Source organism: Myxine glutinosa, chromosome 2 (assembly GCF_964187855.1).
Source record: "Myxine glutinosa chromosome 2, kmMyxGlut1.1, whole genome shotgun sequence".
NCBI lineage: Eukaryota > Metazoa > Chordata > Myxini > Myxiniformes > Myxinidae > Myxine > Myxine glutinosa.
The window spans coordinates 237,893,301-237,913,186 of NC_136262.1; the positions used below are offsets into that span (position 1 = coordinate 237,893,301).

Consider the following 19,886-nt stretch of genomic DNA (forward strand, 5'->3'; position numbering starts at 1 on the left):
CTACATCTCCGCTTGTTAATCCCCTTGCCCGCATTTATACTCTGGGTTACTCTCTATGTTGCCCTCACATTCATTCTCTGTATTCAACAGCATTTCCATATATCTCTTCCATCTTCCTTTAATTCCATCTGGGTCCACAACAATTTGTCCCACTTCATCCTTCAAGCAACTCACCCCCATCACATCACACCTCTCTTTCGCTATCTGCTTTGCAATCCTGAATACCGCTCTCTAATCCTCTTCCAAATCCAAGCGTTCTCCGAACATTTTCATACATGCCTCCTGTGCCTTTGCTGCCACTTTCTTTGCATCCTTCCTGGCTGCCTTATAACTTTCATGCTCTGCCTCTTCTGCCCACGTACCCTTCGCCTTCTGCCACTCTTTGAACTTCTTCCTCTTCTCATCAATCCTCTTTCCAACTTCATCACCACACCACCATGTTTCCGAGCGCCTCGGTGGTCCTTTTGTCCATCCACATACCTCACCAACGGCTCCCAACAGACTATCTTTCATTGACATCCAACCACTTTCAAGCTCAAGCACATCATCCTCTACCATACTCAGCCTCTCTTTTAATGCCTCCCTCACTGTCACCTCTTTCAACCTCCACACCTTCATTCTCGGTTGGTACTTCACCTGCCGAGCTCTCCTCGCACCTTTCACCCTCATGTCGCAGACAACCAAGTGGTGCTGTGAAGCAGCCTCTTCCCCCGGGATCACTTTTGTGTCACAGAGGTTCCCCCTATCTCACCTACGCACCATCAGGTAGTCAACAGTTGTCGTCGACTCACCTGACGTGTATGTAACAAGCTTATTATCCACTCCCTGGAACTGAGTATTACAAATCAACAAATCAGCTCCATCAGCAAACTCCAAAATTCCTTTCACCTTCTCCATTTCTCACACCATATCCGTAACCCCATGAACTCCCTCAAAACTGCCTATACGCCTTCCCACATGTCCATTTAGGTCTCCTCCGACCACAACAACTTCCTCATCTTTCAGGTTTTCCATCAGCTTCTCTATTGCACACCAGAACTTGTCCTTCTCTTCATTGCTCCGACCAACCTGCGGAGCATATCCCGAGATGACGTTCACCAAGATCTTTCCAATCATCATTTCCACCATCATCAACCTTTCACTCACTCCTCACACTCACCACACTGTCTACAAACTCCTCAAAAAATAGGACACCAACACCATGCACGCCTTCTGGGCACCCTTGCCACACAAACTTGTATTTCTGTCCCTGCCTACCCTTCACCATTCTCACACCACTTCCCTTCCATCTCGTCTCATGCACACAACATATGTCCACTCTTCTTCTGACCAATACTTCCACCACTTCTCCTGATCTCCCTGTCATTGTCCCTACATTCCATGTCCCAAACCTCAGAAACCGATCTCCACGTGGGGCATCAGACGTATGGTCATCATGAATGGAGAGATTTCCACCCTTGCTTCGATCGGGTTTCCCACCTTGATTTTTGCCGAGAGGGGGTGAGGACCCCCATGGGGTACTTCAGGCTGTACCCTTCCCATATGTAGTTGTAATTGTCATGGTTCTCTTTTTGAGGCAATATTTTTCTGGCCGGATGCCCTTCCTGACGCCAACCCTTTTAGTCGCCTCTTACGACACGCAAGGGATACGGTGTACCTATTCTAAACCGGGGCACACACCGGGGTGTTTCAAGTGTATTATTGTTGTCAAGTGTTCTGTATATATTATCAAGTGTTTTACATTATTTGTTGTTATGCAGAACATGTTACACATGTTTGGTCATGTGTTGAGGAAGGATGAAAGTGACTGGTTGAGAAGAGTGATGGAAATGAATGTAGAAGGAAGTAGAGGACGAGGAAGACCGAGAAAGACTTGGCTAAAGATGGTCGAAGAAGAAATGCAGGCAAGGGGGTTAACAAGGGGAGATGCAGAAAATAGGGCAAAATGGAGAAGATTGTCATGGGGCCCGCAAGGCTAACCCCCGCTCTTGCAGGGAAAATGGCCTTAAAATGCCTGTTGTTGTTGTTTGTTGTTATGCAGAACAAATATAGCCGATACATTTTCTAACTGTGGCCTAATAAGGTGTTTTACATGTTTTGGATGGCCTTGACATTCGACTACTTTTGACCAAATTTAATGGACATATACTACACATGCATACAAATAAGCTGTGCAAGTTTACATTTGACATCTCGAAAATGTTTTGAAATACGGCAATAACGGAATCACAAGAAGTTCCATTTAATAATGGGATAAAATTGTTGGCATGGAAACTACTTGTAGTGAAATTATACCAAGGTGAACCCAGGGTGTGCTCGCTTCAAAAGGGGCGTCTATAAGACCTGGGACTACCGGGGCGCCCGTACACTCCAGCGGCACTCACTGTGACATAGTCCTGTAGTTTGAATGGTATGTACGCCCCTAAATGCTGCGCTGATTGCTCTCTCTATTGGAATCGACCCTTGCCCATGAAATACTCTGATTTTAATGCCTGTTGCATGAATGTATTTTTACAGGATGTTACTTCAGATCTAAATGATATTAAACCTACCCAGAGGTCAAGTCGTGTCTGAGCTTGATTTTCACGACACTACTGACATGTCAAAATGGCAAAATTGATCATTCTGATTTTTGGTGAATCAATTCAGTGACTGAATTCAAAAATTCTGTTCAAATTACAAGAAAATCAGGTGAAAATTGACAATTTTGTTTCCTTGACGTTTGACCTAAAAACAATGCAACTTTTGACTGGCTTTACCAGTTGGTTAAGTTCCGTGAATATCGGTCTGGAATTGTGACCTGTAGATGACTGACAGACAAACAGCATACTCAGGAAGCAGATATACTGCACTTGTGAATCTTGGATTTCACAAGTAATAAAATATAGAAATAAAAGGATAAAGAATCAATGCTATTCCACTTTGCTGATGGCAAACATTGTAGGCCTATCTATAAAAAGAGTGGCACAATAGGGATTTGCATTGTTGCCCTTTCTACTCATGTTCTATTCGATAAAGAATCCTTTTCACATGAAATGCAAATTCATTTGCTTGGACATTAAGAATATGGTTTATTGACACGTTTAAGCAATAAAAGGCCACTCTAAAGCCAGCAAAAGCACAAAACAGAATTACACACAGCACCACGGTGGGTCCAGTCACAATCAACTCATACCCATTGTGTATGTAGGCCCGACAGTCCCGGCTCGTCTTGACATTGATGAGAATCAGTGAGAAGAGGAAGAAGAATGCAGCCATCCCAAAGCAGACCTTGTACACAGCAGAATATCCGACAAAAATCTCACAATTCTCTCCTGCCTTGATAGCTTTGCAGAAGTCATTGTAAAAGAAAACCTGCAAACGGGAATAAATGTAAATGAAGCAATACTCATATAATACTAATATAATACTCATATAATTACATTGTGTTACATGGTCCTCCCGGTAACTACCTGGTCTCGGTGACCCCCGGACCGTGGGAGGCACCCCGCCAGAAAGATATATGATTTATACGCTTTCGTAACGCAATCAATATGAATTCCAGTCAATAAGAAACCCCACACCAAGGATCCGGAGTAATCAATAATATATTCCCCCAAGGAATCAACAACCATCAACAATCAACAATCAATCACTAAGATGGCCATCTTACATATGTGTCCCCCCCGTTCCCCACTCACGACCCCTTTGGTCACTGTCCCTCACAATGTCTCTGGGCCCCTCCAGACCTAGGTGAAGGTCGGCTTCTCCGCCCACGGGCGGTTGAACGAACCCCGGGCGGACATGCTCCAAACGTGCACGTCGCGTACCGGGGACAGCTGCTGCAGCGCACACCTCCTTGCCAAGCAACGGCGCAAAACCAAGCGCGGCTTGCAATGCGCGTGAGGCCCAAGGTGCGACCCGTACGCGTTCTTGTAGACGGTGAGGCGAACTGTGCCGGACGCTTGGTTCCGTGCACGAACCCACGGCGACTTGACGTGTAAATGGGTAATTACCCCGCGCAGGTAACTCCTTGCGCCAGACGGGCTTTCAAACGCAGCGTCCCCCCACGCTGCTCAATATCGATACCGCTCACGTCGGAGCTCGGCGAGGAAGAGGAAGATCGCCGCTTCTCCAGGACCTCGTGTCTTTTCTTCTTCCGTTTCCGGTCTCCTTTTCCCCAGAAGGGCTCCTGACCCTTTAATCACAACAACCTTTAATCGACGAAACATTAATAAGCAATGACCTGAATAGTAATTCACATAAATTCACATAAATCCGTAACAATTGCAATGTGTGATATTTTCTGAAATAAATTGTATAATTGTTAATTGAAATCACACTACAGTAAATTTCCAATCAACATCGTGGATGTGTTCCTAAAAAGTGTGGCATTAAGTAAAACTAAGTCAAGTAGATGAGATATTCCCACAGATGTAATGTTATAATGGGGGGGATGGGGGCGATGCGCTCGCAGGGCACATTTTGGGTCACAAACAGAACTTTAACTTCACTTAACAACATATTAGAGACAAATATTAAACAAATCAAAAAAGTACACAAATGATTGTATGTCTGCCTCCCTCTGTCTTGGCCTTCAGCTCTGCTGGTGGTGTTTCCCCCCCCCTCTCTCTACTGTTCCTTTAGTCCTGTTGTATCCTGATCCGTTCAGTGTGCTCGTACTCAGTCTTCCACAAGCCTCGACTATGTATTTCAAAAAAGAAAGAAAGAAATACAAATGGACAATTAAATGAACAGTTACAGGGGTTCTCACCAAATGTAGGGCCGGGATTGCTTGTTGGGACGGGAGAGGTGTGGGAGTGAGGTGGAGGAGTTACAGGGAGGAAGAGGCAGGCCTCGATGGACTCTCGGATGGACTGCTCAAATAATTTGTGGTTGGGAAGGAATAGTGGAGGTAAGCCCAGAGTGATATGGCACTCCTCTACCCCATCGTCCTGATCAGGCAAGTCGCGCGCTGAATCTGGAATCAAGAAATCTTCGATCTAGCTATCAAATGGGCCTAGTAGCGTTGAAGCTTGTTTCTCACAGTCTGAGAGTCCTTTAGGTGCTTTTTTGCAAACTCCAGGCGGGCTTTCATGTATCTTTCACTGAGGAGAGGCTTCCGTCTGGCCACTCTGCCATAAATCCCAGATCGGTGGAGTGTTGCAGTCATGGTTGTCCTTCTGGAAGTTTCTCCCATCTCCACACAGGATCTCTGGAGCTCAGCCAGAGTGACCATCGGGTTCTTGGTCACCTCTCTTACCAAGGCCCTTCTCCCCCGATTGCTCAATTTGGCCGGGCGTTCAGCTCGAGCAAGAGTCCTGGTTGTTCCAAACTTCTTCCATTTAGGAATTATTGAGGCCACTGTGCTCTTGGGAACCTCCAATGCAGCAGAAATTTTTATGTAGGCTTCCCCAGATCTGTGCCTCGACACAATCCTGTCTCTGAGCTCTGCAGGCAGTTCCTTCGACCTCATGGCTTGGTTTTTGCTCTGACATGCATCGTCAGCTGTGAGACCTTATATAGACAGGTGTGTGCCTTTCCAAATCATGTCCAATCAATTGAATTTACCACAGGTGCACTCCAATGAAGGTGCAGAAACATCTCAAAGATTATCAAGAGAAATGGGAGGCACCTGAGCTAAATTTCAAGTGTCATAGAAAAGGGTCTGAATACTTACGTAAATGTGATATTTCAGTTTTTTCTTTTTAATAAATTTGCAAAACTTTCTAAAGTCGTGTTTCCTCTTTGTCATTATGGGGTATTGAGTGTAGATTGATGAGGGAAAAAATGAATTTAAATGATTTCAGCATAAGGCTGCAACATAACAAAATGTGAAAAAAGTGAAGGGGTCTGAATACTTTCTGAATGCACTGTATCTTCCTCTCTTTTTATTTGTTTTGCTTTAATTTTACCCAATATTCCTGCAGCCTCTCACCTCGAGTGGCTTCATGTCTTGTTTTGGGTGATTTTACAGATTTTAATGATAATTAAAATTAGTGATAAATTGAGTGATAATTAACTTTCGTGATACATTTTCAAAACCACACCCCAAACCCCAAACAAAAATCCTGGATTCACCCCTCACATTGTTCTCATCGCAAGTGAAACTGCAGAACGATAGATAGCTATTGCTGTATAATACAAGGAGCACAACTGCGATTCTTGCATTCTTCAACAATAGAAAATTGTCCATGAATAATGACCCTTGGCAGTCACATGAACACACAGCTCCCAGACAAAAAAGCAGTGGAAAACAAATTTGAATTAGATTGAACTACAATGACCCCGAGATGTAAGAGCAACATAAGGAATAACATGTATAGCCATGAACACAGAGCACCTGCCTCCTCACTCATACACCACCACCATTCTCACCATGCTAAAGGCCACTCCTGGTGTGCTATGCTTATAGATTGCTCAAACATCCTGTGAAGACATTTCTCACAGCATAAAAGTGATGAAGATCAGTAGCAATAATTGCATGTTTGACCGAAGAGGGCGCCTACATTACATACATACAAGGAAGTGGGATTGCTGACAAATCCCCTTCCTTTCCCAAATGCCCAATACCCTCGAGCCAGGTCGGGCGAATGTTGTTTTCTATTCATAGAAAACTTTTCCAAACAAAAACATTTTTGTGCCTTATGCATTTTCAATTTATGTCAAAAACATTTTATTGTCTGATCTTGTACATTTAAGAGGTTGAAGATATTGATGTGGTATGTACCGATATGATAATTGCAACGGGAGAAGTCAGTTGGACGAAGAGGCTGGTGAATGTATTTATGAGAGATGGTTCAGTTCTGGAGGCTTGGAGAAGAAGAAAGAAGAACCACCTTTAGAGGCCATTTTTCCCTGCAGAGCAGGGGTTGGCCTTTTTCGGGCACCATGGTCCCATTTTTGAAGCAATGTTTTACGGCCGGATGCGCTTACTGCCACCAACCCTGTTAGTCGACTCTTGTGACACACAGGGAATTACCAGTGAACTGGTACTCAATTTGCCGACCTCGGAAGAATGACAGGCTGAGTCAACCCCCCCTGGCGTTAATTCAGCGATCGACCGGGATTCGAACCCAGGATCCTAGGATCCCGAGCCGGCACCCTAACCATTAAGCCAACACCAGGCTAGATTCTGGAGGATTGGAGGACAGGGTTAATTGTGCCGTTATGGAAGGGGAAGGTGGATGTTCAATATCGGGAGAAGTACAAGAGCATTACGCTCCGTTATAGTGTCATGGAGTTATATAATGTCATGTCATTTTGATACTCTGTCTCTTGTGATTCTTGTGTCTTGTGTGTCTCTTGTCTCTTGTGATCTTGTGTCTTGTGTCTGTCTTGTGATTGATTTGAATTTGATACTCTGTCTGTCTGATGTATGTGATGTCTGATGATAATGTGTGAAGAGTAATTTGATACTCTGTCGGAATTTTTCTGATAAATAAATATGAGTTATTGTCTCAAATGTAAAAAGAAAACTAAATCTAAAAATATCTATGTTAAAGCTAAAAATAATAGAGTTTATCAAAAAGGAATATGTCAAGTGTGTGGCTCTAAAATATAATATATAATAATATAATATATAATATAATATATAATAATAATATCTATATTATAATAGCCGTAGATGATTCTGTCTGTCTGTCTGTCTGTCTATCTGTTGGGTGTCTGTCCGGGGTGTGGCTTACTCGGTTTGCAGAGTAGCTCCACCCATAGCTCCACCCATTCTGGGAGTGGCTATAAACAAATATCCACCATTTTATTAACTCGCATAGCTTTGAGTCCTGTTTTGTAGGCCCGTGGTGTCTTGCTCTCCCCCAGTTTTATTTCAAATCAAATTCGATAAATCATTTCATTTTTCACAGTCGCTAACATAGTTTTAGACTCGGTTGAAAAAAAACGGGAAGAAAATCCAATGAAAGTTGCCGTTTATAGAACGAAATGAATTCTCAAAGGCCTGTAACTTCAAGGCCATTGAGTCTCTCTCACGCCTTTATCTCCAATCTAACTCACCATATGATTTCATTTTTATCGATGGTTTTACTTTTAGACTCGGTGTCAGCAATAATTGAGAACAATCCACACACGCGGGAAAATGCAGAGATATATTTTTTAAAATCGCGTCATGGTGTATCATACACCGCCCAACATGACACCGCCGGCAATGTGTCGATATATATTAAAAATTCGCTTTTGCTTTTCCGTTATGATATATTACTATTTCGTTTGATGATAGTCGTCACAAAAACGTCAACAATGATGCCGACATATATTTCTTCGTTTTTATTTCATTCAACATATTAGCCGGAAGTAAAATATGTTTCAGGAAATTACCGAGAGATATTTCTTCGTTTTTTTTATTAGTTATGTGCGCATACACTTTAAATAGGTTTATTTGAAATCTTTAATTTTCCACAATATAATTTACTTGCCATTTATCATTTGATGATTACGAGACAAATTCCTCTTGAGGATCGTGACAATTCATGCGTTGCGTGGAAACTTCCATTTCCAAAATGAATGAGACGATCGATGAAGAACGACTCGGTGTCACCAACGCGGGAAAATGCAGAGATATATTTTTAAAAATACACCACATCACCGCACAACACCGCCCAACAGCCAACAAGTATCATACACCGCCCAACAGCCAACGAGTATCATACACCGCCCAACATGACACAGACAGCAACATGTCGACATTATCGCTTTTTCTTTAAACCGAGTGAACCGAGCCGAACCGAATACACCGCGTGAATTCACCGAGCGAATTTCAGCCAATTCCACCTATTTCTTCGTTTTTATTTTATTCGTTACCAGCAGAAGTACCCAGCGTTGCCGGGCGGGGGAGGGGGGAAGGGCACGTACACTTTAAACATGTATATACATGTGGGATGTGGGATATATACATGTGGGACATGTGTACGTGTGTGTGTACGTGTGTGTGTGTGTGTGTGTGCGTGTGTGCGCGTGAATATGTGTGTGTGTGTATATATGTGTGTGTATGTGTATGTAGGCTAACCCCCGCTCTAGCAGGGAAAATGGCCTTAAAATGCATGTTGTTGTTGTATGTGTATATACATGTCTGTGTGTGTGTTTGTGTGTATATGTGTCTGTACGTGTGTGTGTGTGTGTGTCTGTTTTTGTGTGTGTGTGTGTGTGTGTGTGTGGAGATGTATATATGTGTATATATGTGTATATGTGGATACATATGTGTATACATATTTGCATATGTGCATATGTGTATATGTGTCTGTACGTGTGTGTGTGTGTGTGTGTGTGTGTGTGTGTGTGTGTGTGTGTGTGTGCATGTGTGTCGATGTACGTGTGTGTGTATGTGTATATGTGTGTGGGTGTATATGTGTGTGTGTGTGTATATGTAAACATGGGCCGGTGTGTGTGTAAAGTGTGAGGAGGTATTGGAGAGGAAAATGCAGAGATATATTTTTTTAAATCGCGCCATGATGATAAACGAAAATACACCGCCTAAAATAACAGTCGACATATATTTAAAATTCGCCATACACATCCATGCGGGAATCCCACGGGCATGGATGTGTGTGACATTTCGACATATTGAGTTACATGCTGCGCCTGCACATTCAGTTATATAAGATGGTTACTGGCAATTGATCACATCCACAAATGATGTAATCCACACAATTTATGTACTTTACATAACGTTAATAGGAATACATGCCCGTGTAGATGGGAAATACAGTTTGTTTGAAATAAATCACAAATATCAGAAGAAAGTTTTTTAAACCATTTTATATAACTGAATGTGCAGGTGCAGCATCGAACTCAATATGTCGAAATGTCACACACATCCATGCCCGTGGGATTCCCACGGGTGACCCCGCTAGTAATATATAATATATAATATAATGTCAATATAAGTTATATATATAATATAATGTCATGTCATGGAAACCCTGGTGTTGGGCTAGCGGCTAGGGTGCCGGCTTAGGATACCAAGGATCCTGGGTTCGAATCCCGGTCGATTGCTGAATTAACGCCAGGGGGGTTGACTCAGCCTGTCATCCTTCCGAGGTCGGCTAATTGAGTACCAGTTCACTGGTAATTCCCTGTTTGTCGTTAAAGGCGGCAAAAAGGGTTGGCGTCAGGAAGGGCATCCGGCCGTAAAACATTGCTTCAAAAAGGGGACCGAAAAACAACAACAACCACGGTTCCCGAAAAAGGCCAACCCCCGCTTTGCGGGGAAAAATGGCCTCTAAAGGTGGTTTTTTTTTTTTTTTTATAGTGTCATGGAGGTGTTGGAGAGGATTCTGGAAAGGAAGATAAGGAAGAGTGCCTTACTTTCCGAGGGCCTTTCACTTACTCACCGCAGGCAGGTTGGTGGTCTTTCCGTCTTCTACCGACTCCTCTCCGGCCTTGCTCCCCCAGCTCTCTCTGGGCTCTGTCCCCCAAATATTCCTGCAGGTCGCACAAGATCTGCCTGCAACCCTCTTATGGTTAAACTGCCAAAATCAAGACTCTCTGCTCACCTTCACTCCTTCATTCCGCTTTTCTCCCGCCTCTGGAACAAACTCCCTCACTCTCTTTAATCCCACTCCTCCCTCCAGGTCTTTAAAACGACTGTTCACCACCATCTCTTATCTTCCCCAATCCAAAACCTTGATCTTTTCTACCCCCGCTAATTTCACCCCAAATCCACTTTTTTGAGGTGACTTTTGTCTTCTTTCCTGGAAGTCCTTGGTGTCCTTGCGTTTTATACCTATCCTGCCTCCCCCCAGGCCCTCTGCCTCCCACACATCTCCTGATGTCCCTGCCCTTAAATGTTGTGTTTGTGTGCTTCCTCCCCTTCTCTCCCCATCTTGTCGACCGCTCCCATTTTTATATACTTTGTTTACTTGTTTGTTTGATTTGTTTGTTTGATAAATGTTAGCTCTTTCACGAGCCTCGACTGTATACAAAAAAAAAGAAAAAAAGTGTGGAGACAGAGATCGAAGAAGAGTGGGTTTAGAAAGGGTACGGAGATGACAGATGGGATCTTCATGCTGAGACAGCTGGTAGAGAAGAGGTTGGAAGTGCAAGGTGAAATGGCATTGGGATGTGTGGACCTGGAGAAGGGATGTGTGGACCTGGAGAAGGGATGTGTGGACCTGGAGAAGGTCTATGACAGTCTCGGGAGAGATGATGATGGTGACACTGAGATGGATGGGAATGCCAGACTCAGAAGTTAGGATGGTGGACAGGATGTCCAAGGGAACAAAGGGAAGAGTTTTGGTTGGTCCTGGGATGTCGCATGAGTTTAATGTGAACATCAGTTTGAGGCAGGGAAGAACTCTCAGCCCACTCCTGTTTATCATGGTAGCAGAGATGGTATGCAGGAAGGTAAACATGAGGGTTTTTTGGGGAAGAATGTTGTATGCGAACTATCTGTCTGTTGTGGTGGAGAGTGGGTGGGAGAGGCAGGATGTACTGGGGGAGTGGAAGGAGGCATTTTGGAAGCATGGGCTGAAAATGAGCATGGAGAAGATGGAGGTGATGTGGGTTGGGAGCAGAGAAAATAATTGAATATCAGGTTGGAGCGGAAGGAGATGAATGAATGAATGAATGGTCGTTTTGAGGCCATTTTCCCCGCTGGAGCGGGGGTTAGCCTGGCGGGCCCCATGACAATCATGGTTCCCTGTTTGAGGCAATGTTTTTATGGCCAGATGCTCTTCCTGACGACAACCCTTAGTCGCCTCTTACGATGCGCAGGGATACGGTGTACCTATTCTAAACCGGGGTAGACACCGGGATCATTCATCCCAGCAAGCTGGTATTCAATTTGCCGACCTCGGAAGGATGACAGGCTGAGTCAACCCCCCTGGTGTTAATTCAGCGATCGACCGGGATTCGAACCCAGGATCCTGGGATCCCAAGCCGGCACCCTAACCGCTAAGCCAACACCAGGCTGTAGTGGAGACGGAGATCAGACGGAGACGTCTGATTGCAACATTGAGGAGACGAGATCTGATCTGCGCGAGGGTACCCTCTGATACGGACATTGGGAGAGAGAGAGTTGGCACGCATATTATGTACGCGGCATCCCAGTCCCTCGCATATCTATAAGGTCCGGTCGCGCGCCAACGACACCAGCTGCCTGCCATTCTTCGCGGCGGACCCGGAGCCTGGAACCATCTGCTTGACCCTTCTCTTTCTTCCTGCTATTCCCCATTCGTGTAAGTGTGTTTGTTCTGTCCTGGGAGTGCTAATATAAGAGTGTATAAGGTTGCCCTATGTCCTTTTATTTCATTATTTTGTATATTCTTGCCTTTCATTTCCTCTTTTAGTGTAATTAAAAAATAAATAAATAAATAACCACATTTAGAGGCCATTTTTCCCCGCAAAGCGGGGGTTGGCCTTTTTCGGGGACCGTGGTTGTTGTTGTTTTTCGGTCCCCTTTTTGAAGCAATGTTTTACGGCCGGATGCCCTTCCTGCCGCCAACCCTTTTTGTCGCCTTTTACGACAAGCAGGGAATTACCAGTGAACTGGTACTCAATTGTAATTTAGTGTAATTAATAAATCATATTTGTTCTTCCTTCACCCATCTGATTTCTTCTCATCCGATCGCTTTCGTCCTGTCCCCAATTGAGTATACGTGGCACGATTTGGCCAACGCTCGGGATCGGGTTAGTTTTATTGCTAACGGCTCGGATTTCGGACTGCTAACCGCTCGGCAAACTCCATCTTGTCTGGGTCCGAGCTGGGAATTATATCCCTGCTTTGCGGAGAGATTGGCAAAGGTATCTGGGAACCCGTTGACCAGTCACCCTGGTCAATCTCAACCCCGCAAAGGAGCGTGTAATTTCTAGGATCGGAGACGGCCAGCTTAAAGGACAAGGGGATTAACCCCCCCTTGGTAACGGGAGTGCTGTACTCCGAATCCGCAACAATTGTGGAAGGAGATCAGACAGGGAAATAGGTTTGAGTGCGGAGAATGATTCAGGAGAGCGTGAATGCCTGGAGAAGGGTGGTTGGAGTAATGGCAGACAGAAAGATATCAAGGAACTTGAAGAGGAAGCTTCTGCTGTCATGTTTAACGCCGACCTACCTTTACGGACTGGAAATGATGGCACTGACAGAGAGACAACAACAGAGGCTGCAGTTTTGCAAGAACAACAGGATCAAGAAGATTGTGGGAGTGAAGAGGGTGGATAGGAGGATGGATGAAGTGAGGGCAGAGATTGATGTGCAGATGTGCTTGATGGGGAGATTGGTCAAATGCCGGCTAAGATGGGCTGGACATTTGATGCGGGTGGGGGAAAAGAGAATGGCAAAGAGAGAAGATAGGTTGAAGGAGCAAGGTAGGAGGAAAAGAGGTAGAGCACGGTTGAGATGGGAAGATTGTGTGAGGAGGGATGTCAGTAATGTGAGGGTGGTTGGAGAGTGGAGAGTTGGCCGAGGACAAGGGGAAGTGGAGGAGTATAGTGGTCAAGGCCAGGCAGAAGCTCGGTGCCATTGGACCTCCACCCCTTATAAAGGGAAGAGAAGGAGAAGAAGAAGAAGATGCTATTGGACAATTTTCAACAGAAGATTCACCCACTGATAAAATGCCTCCAAAAAAAAGTGTCAAAATCGACAACTTGTGATGCCCACAGCTCTTCAAAAGAAGCAAATCCTAATCGTGTCCTCATTAGTCAAGCCAACCTGTGTCGTGAAAAATCGACTAAGTTAAAGGCAAAAAAAATAATCACATCACTCACATTTTTCTCCAAAGATGATGAGATGCTTGTTGTTAGCATTAGGCAACAGACAATGGTCCCCAGGATATGCAGGCCTGTGTACATAATGCGAGTGCCAGTCGACTCCTTGATGCTCGGGCAGCAGGCACAGCATAGCGAGCATGCTGCAGAGCTGAAGCAACAGGCAATCTGAAAAAAATAGATGACAGGTAAGGCAGGACTACAGTAGTTTTAGTGCTTCCAGAATCATGTGCTCAAGTCGTACAATTGTCTCACTTTGTGATTTTGACAGAGTGTATACGTACATGCATACATACATACATACATAACATACAGCGACGGTAGCCGCATCTTAAAAACTTGGGACGGGTTTGTAAGGATGCTAACTGATCATGAAAGTCAGTCGTCCCCGGAACTTCCCGCCGGATCCCACATCCAGAGCTGTGTTACCGTACAGATGGAAGTTCCTGGTACGAGCGAGTATCGTGCTGGTAACGAAGACCAGAGACGAGGACGATGATGATCCAAGACAGACCGACGACCAGAGACGACTATCCAAGACAGGAAAAGACCAGAGACGAGGATGATCCAAGACAGACTTACGGACAGCTCCAAACTGCGTAATTCCACAGTCTTTTATCCTCCTCGCATCACCTGCAACTCCACCCCTTCTCCCTTTGATCTCAAAAATCTACATATTACCCAGATCCCATTGGCTGGATGTTTGACGCATGTCCTTACCTACTGTAACGTGATTGCGTGTGGTAAATCTCGTGGACATCTAGACATCTATATATCTCTATCTATCTATCTATCTATCTATCTCTCTCTCTCTCTCTCTCTCTCTCTCTCTCTCTCTCTCTCTCTCTCTCTCTCTCTCTCTCTCTCTCTCTCTCTCTCTCTCTCTCTCTCTCTCTCTCTCTCGTCCTGCTCAATGGGGAGGGCAGGAAAGGCAGGGGGTGGGTGGGGAGGGAGGAGTGGGCTGGGTGTACCGTTCTTGATCCGAAACTGTTTCGTGAACCACGTGAAACCACAGTGACATGGCAGAGGTGATCGGCTGGTTTTAACCAGGTCAAGGAGAGAGAAGAAGGCGAGCAAAACTCGACAGGATGTGAAGCAGCCGGTTTGAACCGGTTCAGGAAGGAAGAAAGATGCGAGTAAAATGCGATATGGAAAAGAAATACTATGGGTGGGAAAGCCGATCTATCTAATACATATGCAACATATATGTATGCACATGTGGTACAATACCATAATCACATATCAGTTTATGGGAAAGTAGGTGGTATTGTAGCGGCTACCGCTGGGTTTTCACAATCGCCTTGCACCTATCAAGGACGCGGAGCGATCACCATGCCGGGCTCGTCCAGGACGCCCGGGCAGGCCCGCGCTCAACTTGCCAGGCCTCGGTCGGGACGCCCGGGCAGGCTCGCCCTCAACTTGCCAGGCCGCTGGGCCACGCCCCCTCTCGCCTTTCCTGGGCAAACGCTCCGGGATAATATGTATATATATTGCTGCCCGATAAACGGGCTTTTCAGAGTGCCTGAGTGTTTGGTTTGATTAAAGCAACTCGGATGAATTCCAGCTTTTTGTCGCGTCCATTCTTCCGATCGACGTGGGAGCCCCAGCTCCTTCATTGGTGACCTACCGACATGGACACGGCAGTCGCCCTTAAACTGCCTACCTTCTGGGAGGCTCACGCGGCGGTTTGGTTCGCACAGGCGGATTCCCTGTTCGCCCTGCGAGGCATCACAGCCGACGACACCCGCTTCCACCATGTGGTAACAGCGCTCGGTTCGGCCACCGCGGCCCGCGCCCTGAGCCTCCTCGAGAGCCCGCCAGCTGCTGACAAATACGGCGCGATTAAGAAGCTTCTCCTCGACGCGTTCGCCCTCCCATCGGCGGAACGCGCACGGCGCCTGCTCGACCTGCCCGAGCTCGGCGACACGCACCCTTCCGAGCGAATGGACTACATGCTTTCACTGCTCGGCGAGCACTCTCCGGCATTCCTGTTCCGGGAGCTGTTCCTCCGTCAGCTGCCTAACCCGGTACGCCTCGCCCTGGCAAGCACGACGATCACAGATCCCCGGGCCCTTGCCAGAGAAGCCGACAAGATCTCCGCCGCAGGACAGCGCATCGCAGCGGCGACATGGGACCCACCGCCGTCCGACGCAACACCCATGGCGCCCGAGCACCCGGCACGGTCGACGACCGAACTGCCGACGCAATTGGCGGCCGCTACACCGAGCCGACCACCTCCAGCACGACGACCGGGGCCTCCACCTGACCAAGCGTGGTGTTACTATCATGCCAGGTTCGGACAGAAGGCCCGGACATGCGGACCCCCGTGCACCTTCGGCAGGCCGGGAAACGGCCGGGCCGGCATTCATTACCAGCCATGAGCGCCAGCCACACGGGCAACTTACTGTTCATCATGGATAAAGCGTCCGGACGGCGCTTCCTGTGCGACACCGGCGCCCAACAACTGAGCGTCATACCCGCCTCTGACCAGGACAGGCAATCCGCGGTTTGCGGCCCCTCCTTGGTTGCGGCCAACGGATCGACCATCCGCACCTTCGGCCCGCGCAACGTCACCCTCTGCTTCGGCGGCCAACGCTTTGCTTGGACGTTTGTAACCGCAAACGTGCCCATGGCTCTGCTAGGCGCCGACTTCCTCTGCGCACACGGACTGCTGGTGGACGTCCAACGGCGTCGTTTAATCAACGCCGAAACCTTCAGCTCCCTGGTATGCACATTGAGCAGCTCCGCGCCGACCGAGCTGGCATGCGCCGTCCCGGCGGCGAACGAGTTTGCTCGCCTGCTCACGGAGTTCCCGGCCCTCACGCGGCCGACGTTTTCGGCCGCCGCAGTACGGCATGGGATCGAGCACCACATACCAACCACGGGCCCGCCGGTCTACGCCAGGGCCCGCCGCCTCGACCCAGCCAAGCTCGCCGTGGCGAAGGCCGAATTTGACGCGTTGGAGCACCTCGGCATCATGCGGCGCTCCGATAGCGCGTGGGCCTCGCCACTGCACATCGTGCCAAAGCCGGGGGGTGGATGGCGCCCGTGTGGCGACTACCGCCGTCTCAATGACGCTACCACCCCCGACAGGTACCCGATCCCGCATATCCAAGACTTCTCCGCCCGTCTGGCGGGACGGGTCATTTTTTCGAAAATTGATCTCATACGGGGATATCACCAGGTACCTGTCAGGGCGGCCGACGTCCCTAAAACGGCAGTCATCACGCCGTTCGGCTTATTCGAATTCTTGCGGATGCCGTTTGGTCTCAAGAACGCGGCTCAGGCGTTCCAGCGCTTGATGGACGGCGTGCTGCGTGACCTGCCGTTCCTTTTCGTTTACCTGCACGACATCCTCGTCACCAGCACGTCCCGGGCCGAGCACCTCCTCCACCTCCGAACACTGTTCGGGCGCCTCAGCGAGCACGGCCTCATCGTCAACCCGGCCAAATGCCACTTCAGCACGATGGCCGTTGATTTTTTGGGCCACCACATCACCAAGAACGGGGCCGTGCCACTGCCAACCAAGGTCGAGGCCATCACCACGTTCCCGCGTCCCCGCACCATAAAGGCCCTGCAGGAATTCCTGGGAATGGTGAATTTTTATCACCGCTTCGTGCCCCGCGCTGCTCAACTCATGCGGCCCCTCTACGAAGCCCTCCGGGGCAAGCCGGCCAAGCACGACATCGCCTGGTCCGCAGCAATGGATGCGGCCTTCCAAAGCTCAAAGCGGGCCCTCGCCGACGCAACACTGCTCGCTCACCCGGTGCTCAACGCTCCCATCGCCCTCACCACGGATGCCTCCGACTACGCGGTGGGCGCCGTACATGAGCAATGGGTGAACGGGGTTTGGCAGCCACCCGCTTTTTTCAGCCGGCAGCTCCGGCCGAACGAGCTCAAATACAGCACGTTTGACCAGGAGCTCCTCGGCCTACACCTGGCCATCCGCCATTTCCGCCACCTCCTGGAGGGCCGACGTTTCACGGCGTTCGTCGACCACAAGCCGTTGGTTTACGCCATGGCCAAGGTCACAGAGCCGTGGTCGGCCCGCCAATAGCGGCACCTCTCCGCCGTGTCGGAGTTTACCACGGACATCCGGCATGTCGCCGGCAAAAACAACGCCGTGGCCGACTGTCTTTCCCGGGCCAGCGCGAACGCGGTCCACCTGGGCGTGGACTTTGCGCTTATGGCGGCGGACCAAACCACCGACACCACGGTGCAAGCCCTCTGGGCGGCGGCCACGGGCCTCCGCCTGGCCGACATCCCCTTCGCGGACACTGTCCTGCTCTGCGACGTCTCCCAAGGCCAGCCTCGCCCCATCGTGCCCGTCACCTGGCAACGCCGCATCTTCGCCTCCCTCCACGGCCTTTCCCACCCGGGCCGGAAAGCTTCCCAGAAGCTGGTGTCGGCGCGATTCGTCTGGCACGGCCTTCGTCGGGACGTCCGCGATTGGACCAGCACCTGCACGGCCTGCCAACGGGCCAAGGTCCACCGACACACCCAGGCCCCGCTGGCACCTTTCACCGTGCCCGAACGACGTTTCGACCACGTCAACGTGGATCTGGTGGGCCCCCTCCCCCCGTCACGGGGGTTCACACACCTGCTCATCATGGTGGACAGGACCACCAGGTGGCCGGAGGCCGTTCCCCTCGTCTCCACCACCACCGCCGACGTGGCGCAGGCTTTCATCGCCACCTGGGTCGCCCGCTTCGGCGCACCGGCGGACATCTCGTCAGACCGCGGACCACAGTTCACCTCCGAGCTGTGGGGCGCGGTCGCCCGCAACCTGAGGGTCAAGCTCCACCGTACTACGGCCTACCACCCCCAAGCAAACGGGTTGTGCGAGCGATTCCACCGCTCCATGAAGGCCGCGCTCATGGCCGGCCTTCAAGACGGCGGTTGGGCCGACCGGCTGCCGTGGGTCCTTTTGGGCCTCTGCACGGCCCCCAAGGAGGACCTCCAGGCATCCACCGCCGAGCTTGTCTATGGCCAGGCGCTACGCGTCCCGGGCGAATTCATGCCCGACGCTACCAGTCCCTGGTCCGCAGCTCACCAGCGCTCGGACCTCCAGGAGGCCGCCCGACGGTTTGCCCCCGTGCCAACATCCCACCACGGTGACCCCTAGTCCTACGTCCCCCCAGCACTTCGCACAGCGGAGTATGTTTTTGTGCGTCACGACGCACATCGGGGGCCACTCCGGCCGCCGTACGACGGGCCCTTCCGGGTGCTGCGACGGGACGACAAGTCGTTCGTCATCGACATCGGCGGCAGGTCGGACCGGATTGCGGTGAAACGCCTCAAGCCGGCGCACGTGTACGTCGACCACCCACCACGGGTGGCCCTTCCGCCGCGGCGAGGCCGCCCCCTGTCCACGGTGCCCCCCACTCGACCGCCCACCACCACACCGGACCCCCTCCCACGACCCGCCAGGGGTCGCTTCGGCTGGGTCATCAGGACCCCCCTCAAATTGACCCTGCCGGTGCAAGTCGATTCTGGGGGGACGTGTGTAGCGGCTGCCGCTGGGTTTTCACAATCGCCTTGCACCTATCAAGGACGCGGAGCGATCACCATGCCGGGCTCGTCCAGGACGCCCGGGCAGGCCCGCGCTCAACTTGCCAGGCCTCGGTCGGGACGCCCGGGCATGCCCGGGCAGGCTCGCCCTCAACTTGCCAGGCCGCAGCCAGGATGCTGGGCCACGCCCCCTCTCGCCTTTCCTGGGCAAACGCTCCGTGATAATATGTATATATATTGCTGCCCGATAAACGGGCTTTTCAGAGTGCCTGAGTGTTTGGTTTGATTAAAGCAACTCGGATGAATTCCAGCTTTTTGTCGCGTCCATTCTTCCGATCGACGTGGGAGCCCCAGCTCCTTCAGTATCCTGTAATATCTTGGTCTCTACTACAGTGTTAACTTTTAACTGTGCATGAGCTAAAGACTAGCGGTCTGGAATCTATATTGAGACCAGACATTATCCAGCTTGTACTTTTGGTTAAAATTTGATGGTTACTTTCTGCTGTCTCCCTGTCAAGAATGCTGTAATGCATCTGATGAACTTCCCGTCTACGCCATATGCTGATACCTTGTCAATAAGTCATCTTTGAGAGACTACATCAAACGCTTTAAGAAAATTCAGATCGAGAATATCTACCGGATTCCCTTTGTCGAGCAGTGAAGTCATCTCCTCCAGCGCA

General features: G+C 49.3%; 1 protein-coding gene across 1 annotated transcript in view; it reads right to left on the minus strand.

The window, feature by feature from the left end:
- The window catches only part of LOC137420734 (serine incorporator 5), a 69,851-nt gene that overhangs the window by 47,488 nt on the left and 2,477 nt on the right, over positions 1-19,886 (minus strand). The window contains exons 2-3 of the mRNA XM_068106065.2: positions 13,696-13,863; positions 3,176-3,354 (exon numbers count right to left, since the gene is read on the minus strand). Of these exons, the coding sequence (XP_067962166.1) occupies positions 3,176-3,354; positions 13,696-13,863 (347 nt within the window). The remainder of the gene's footprint in view (positions 1-3,175; positions 3,355-13,695; positions 13,864-19,886) is intronic.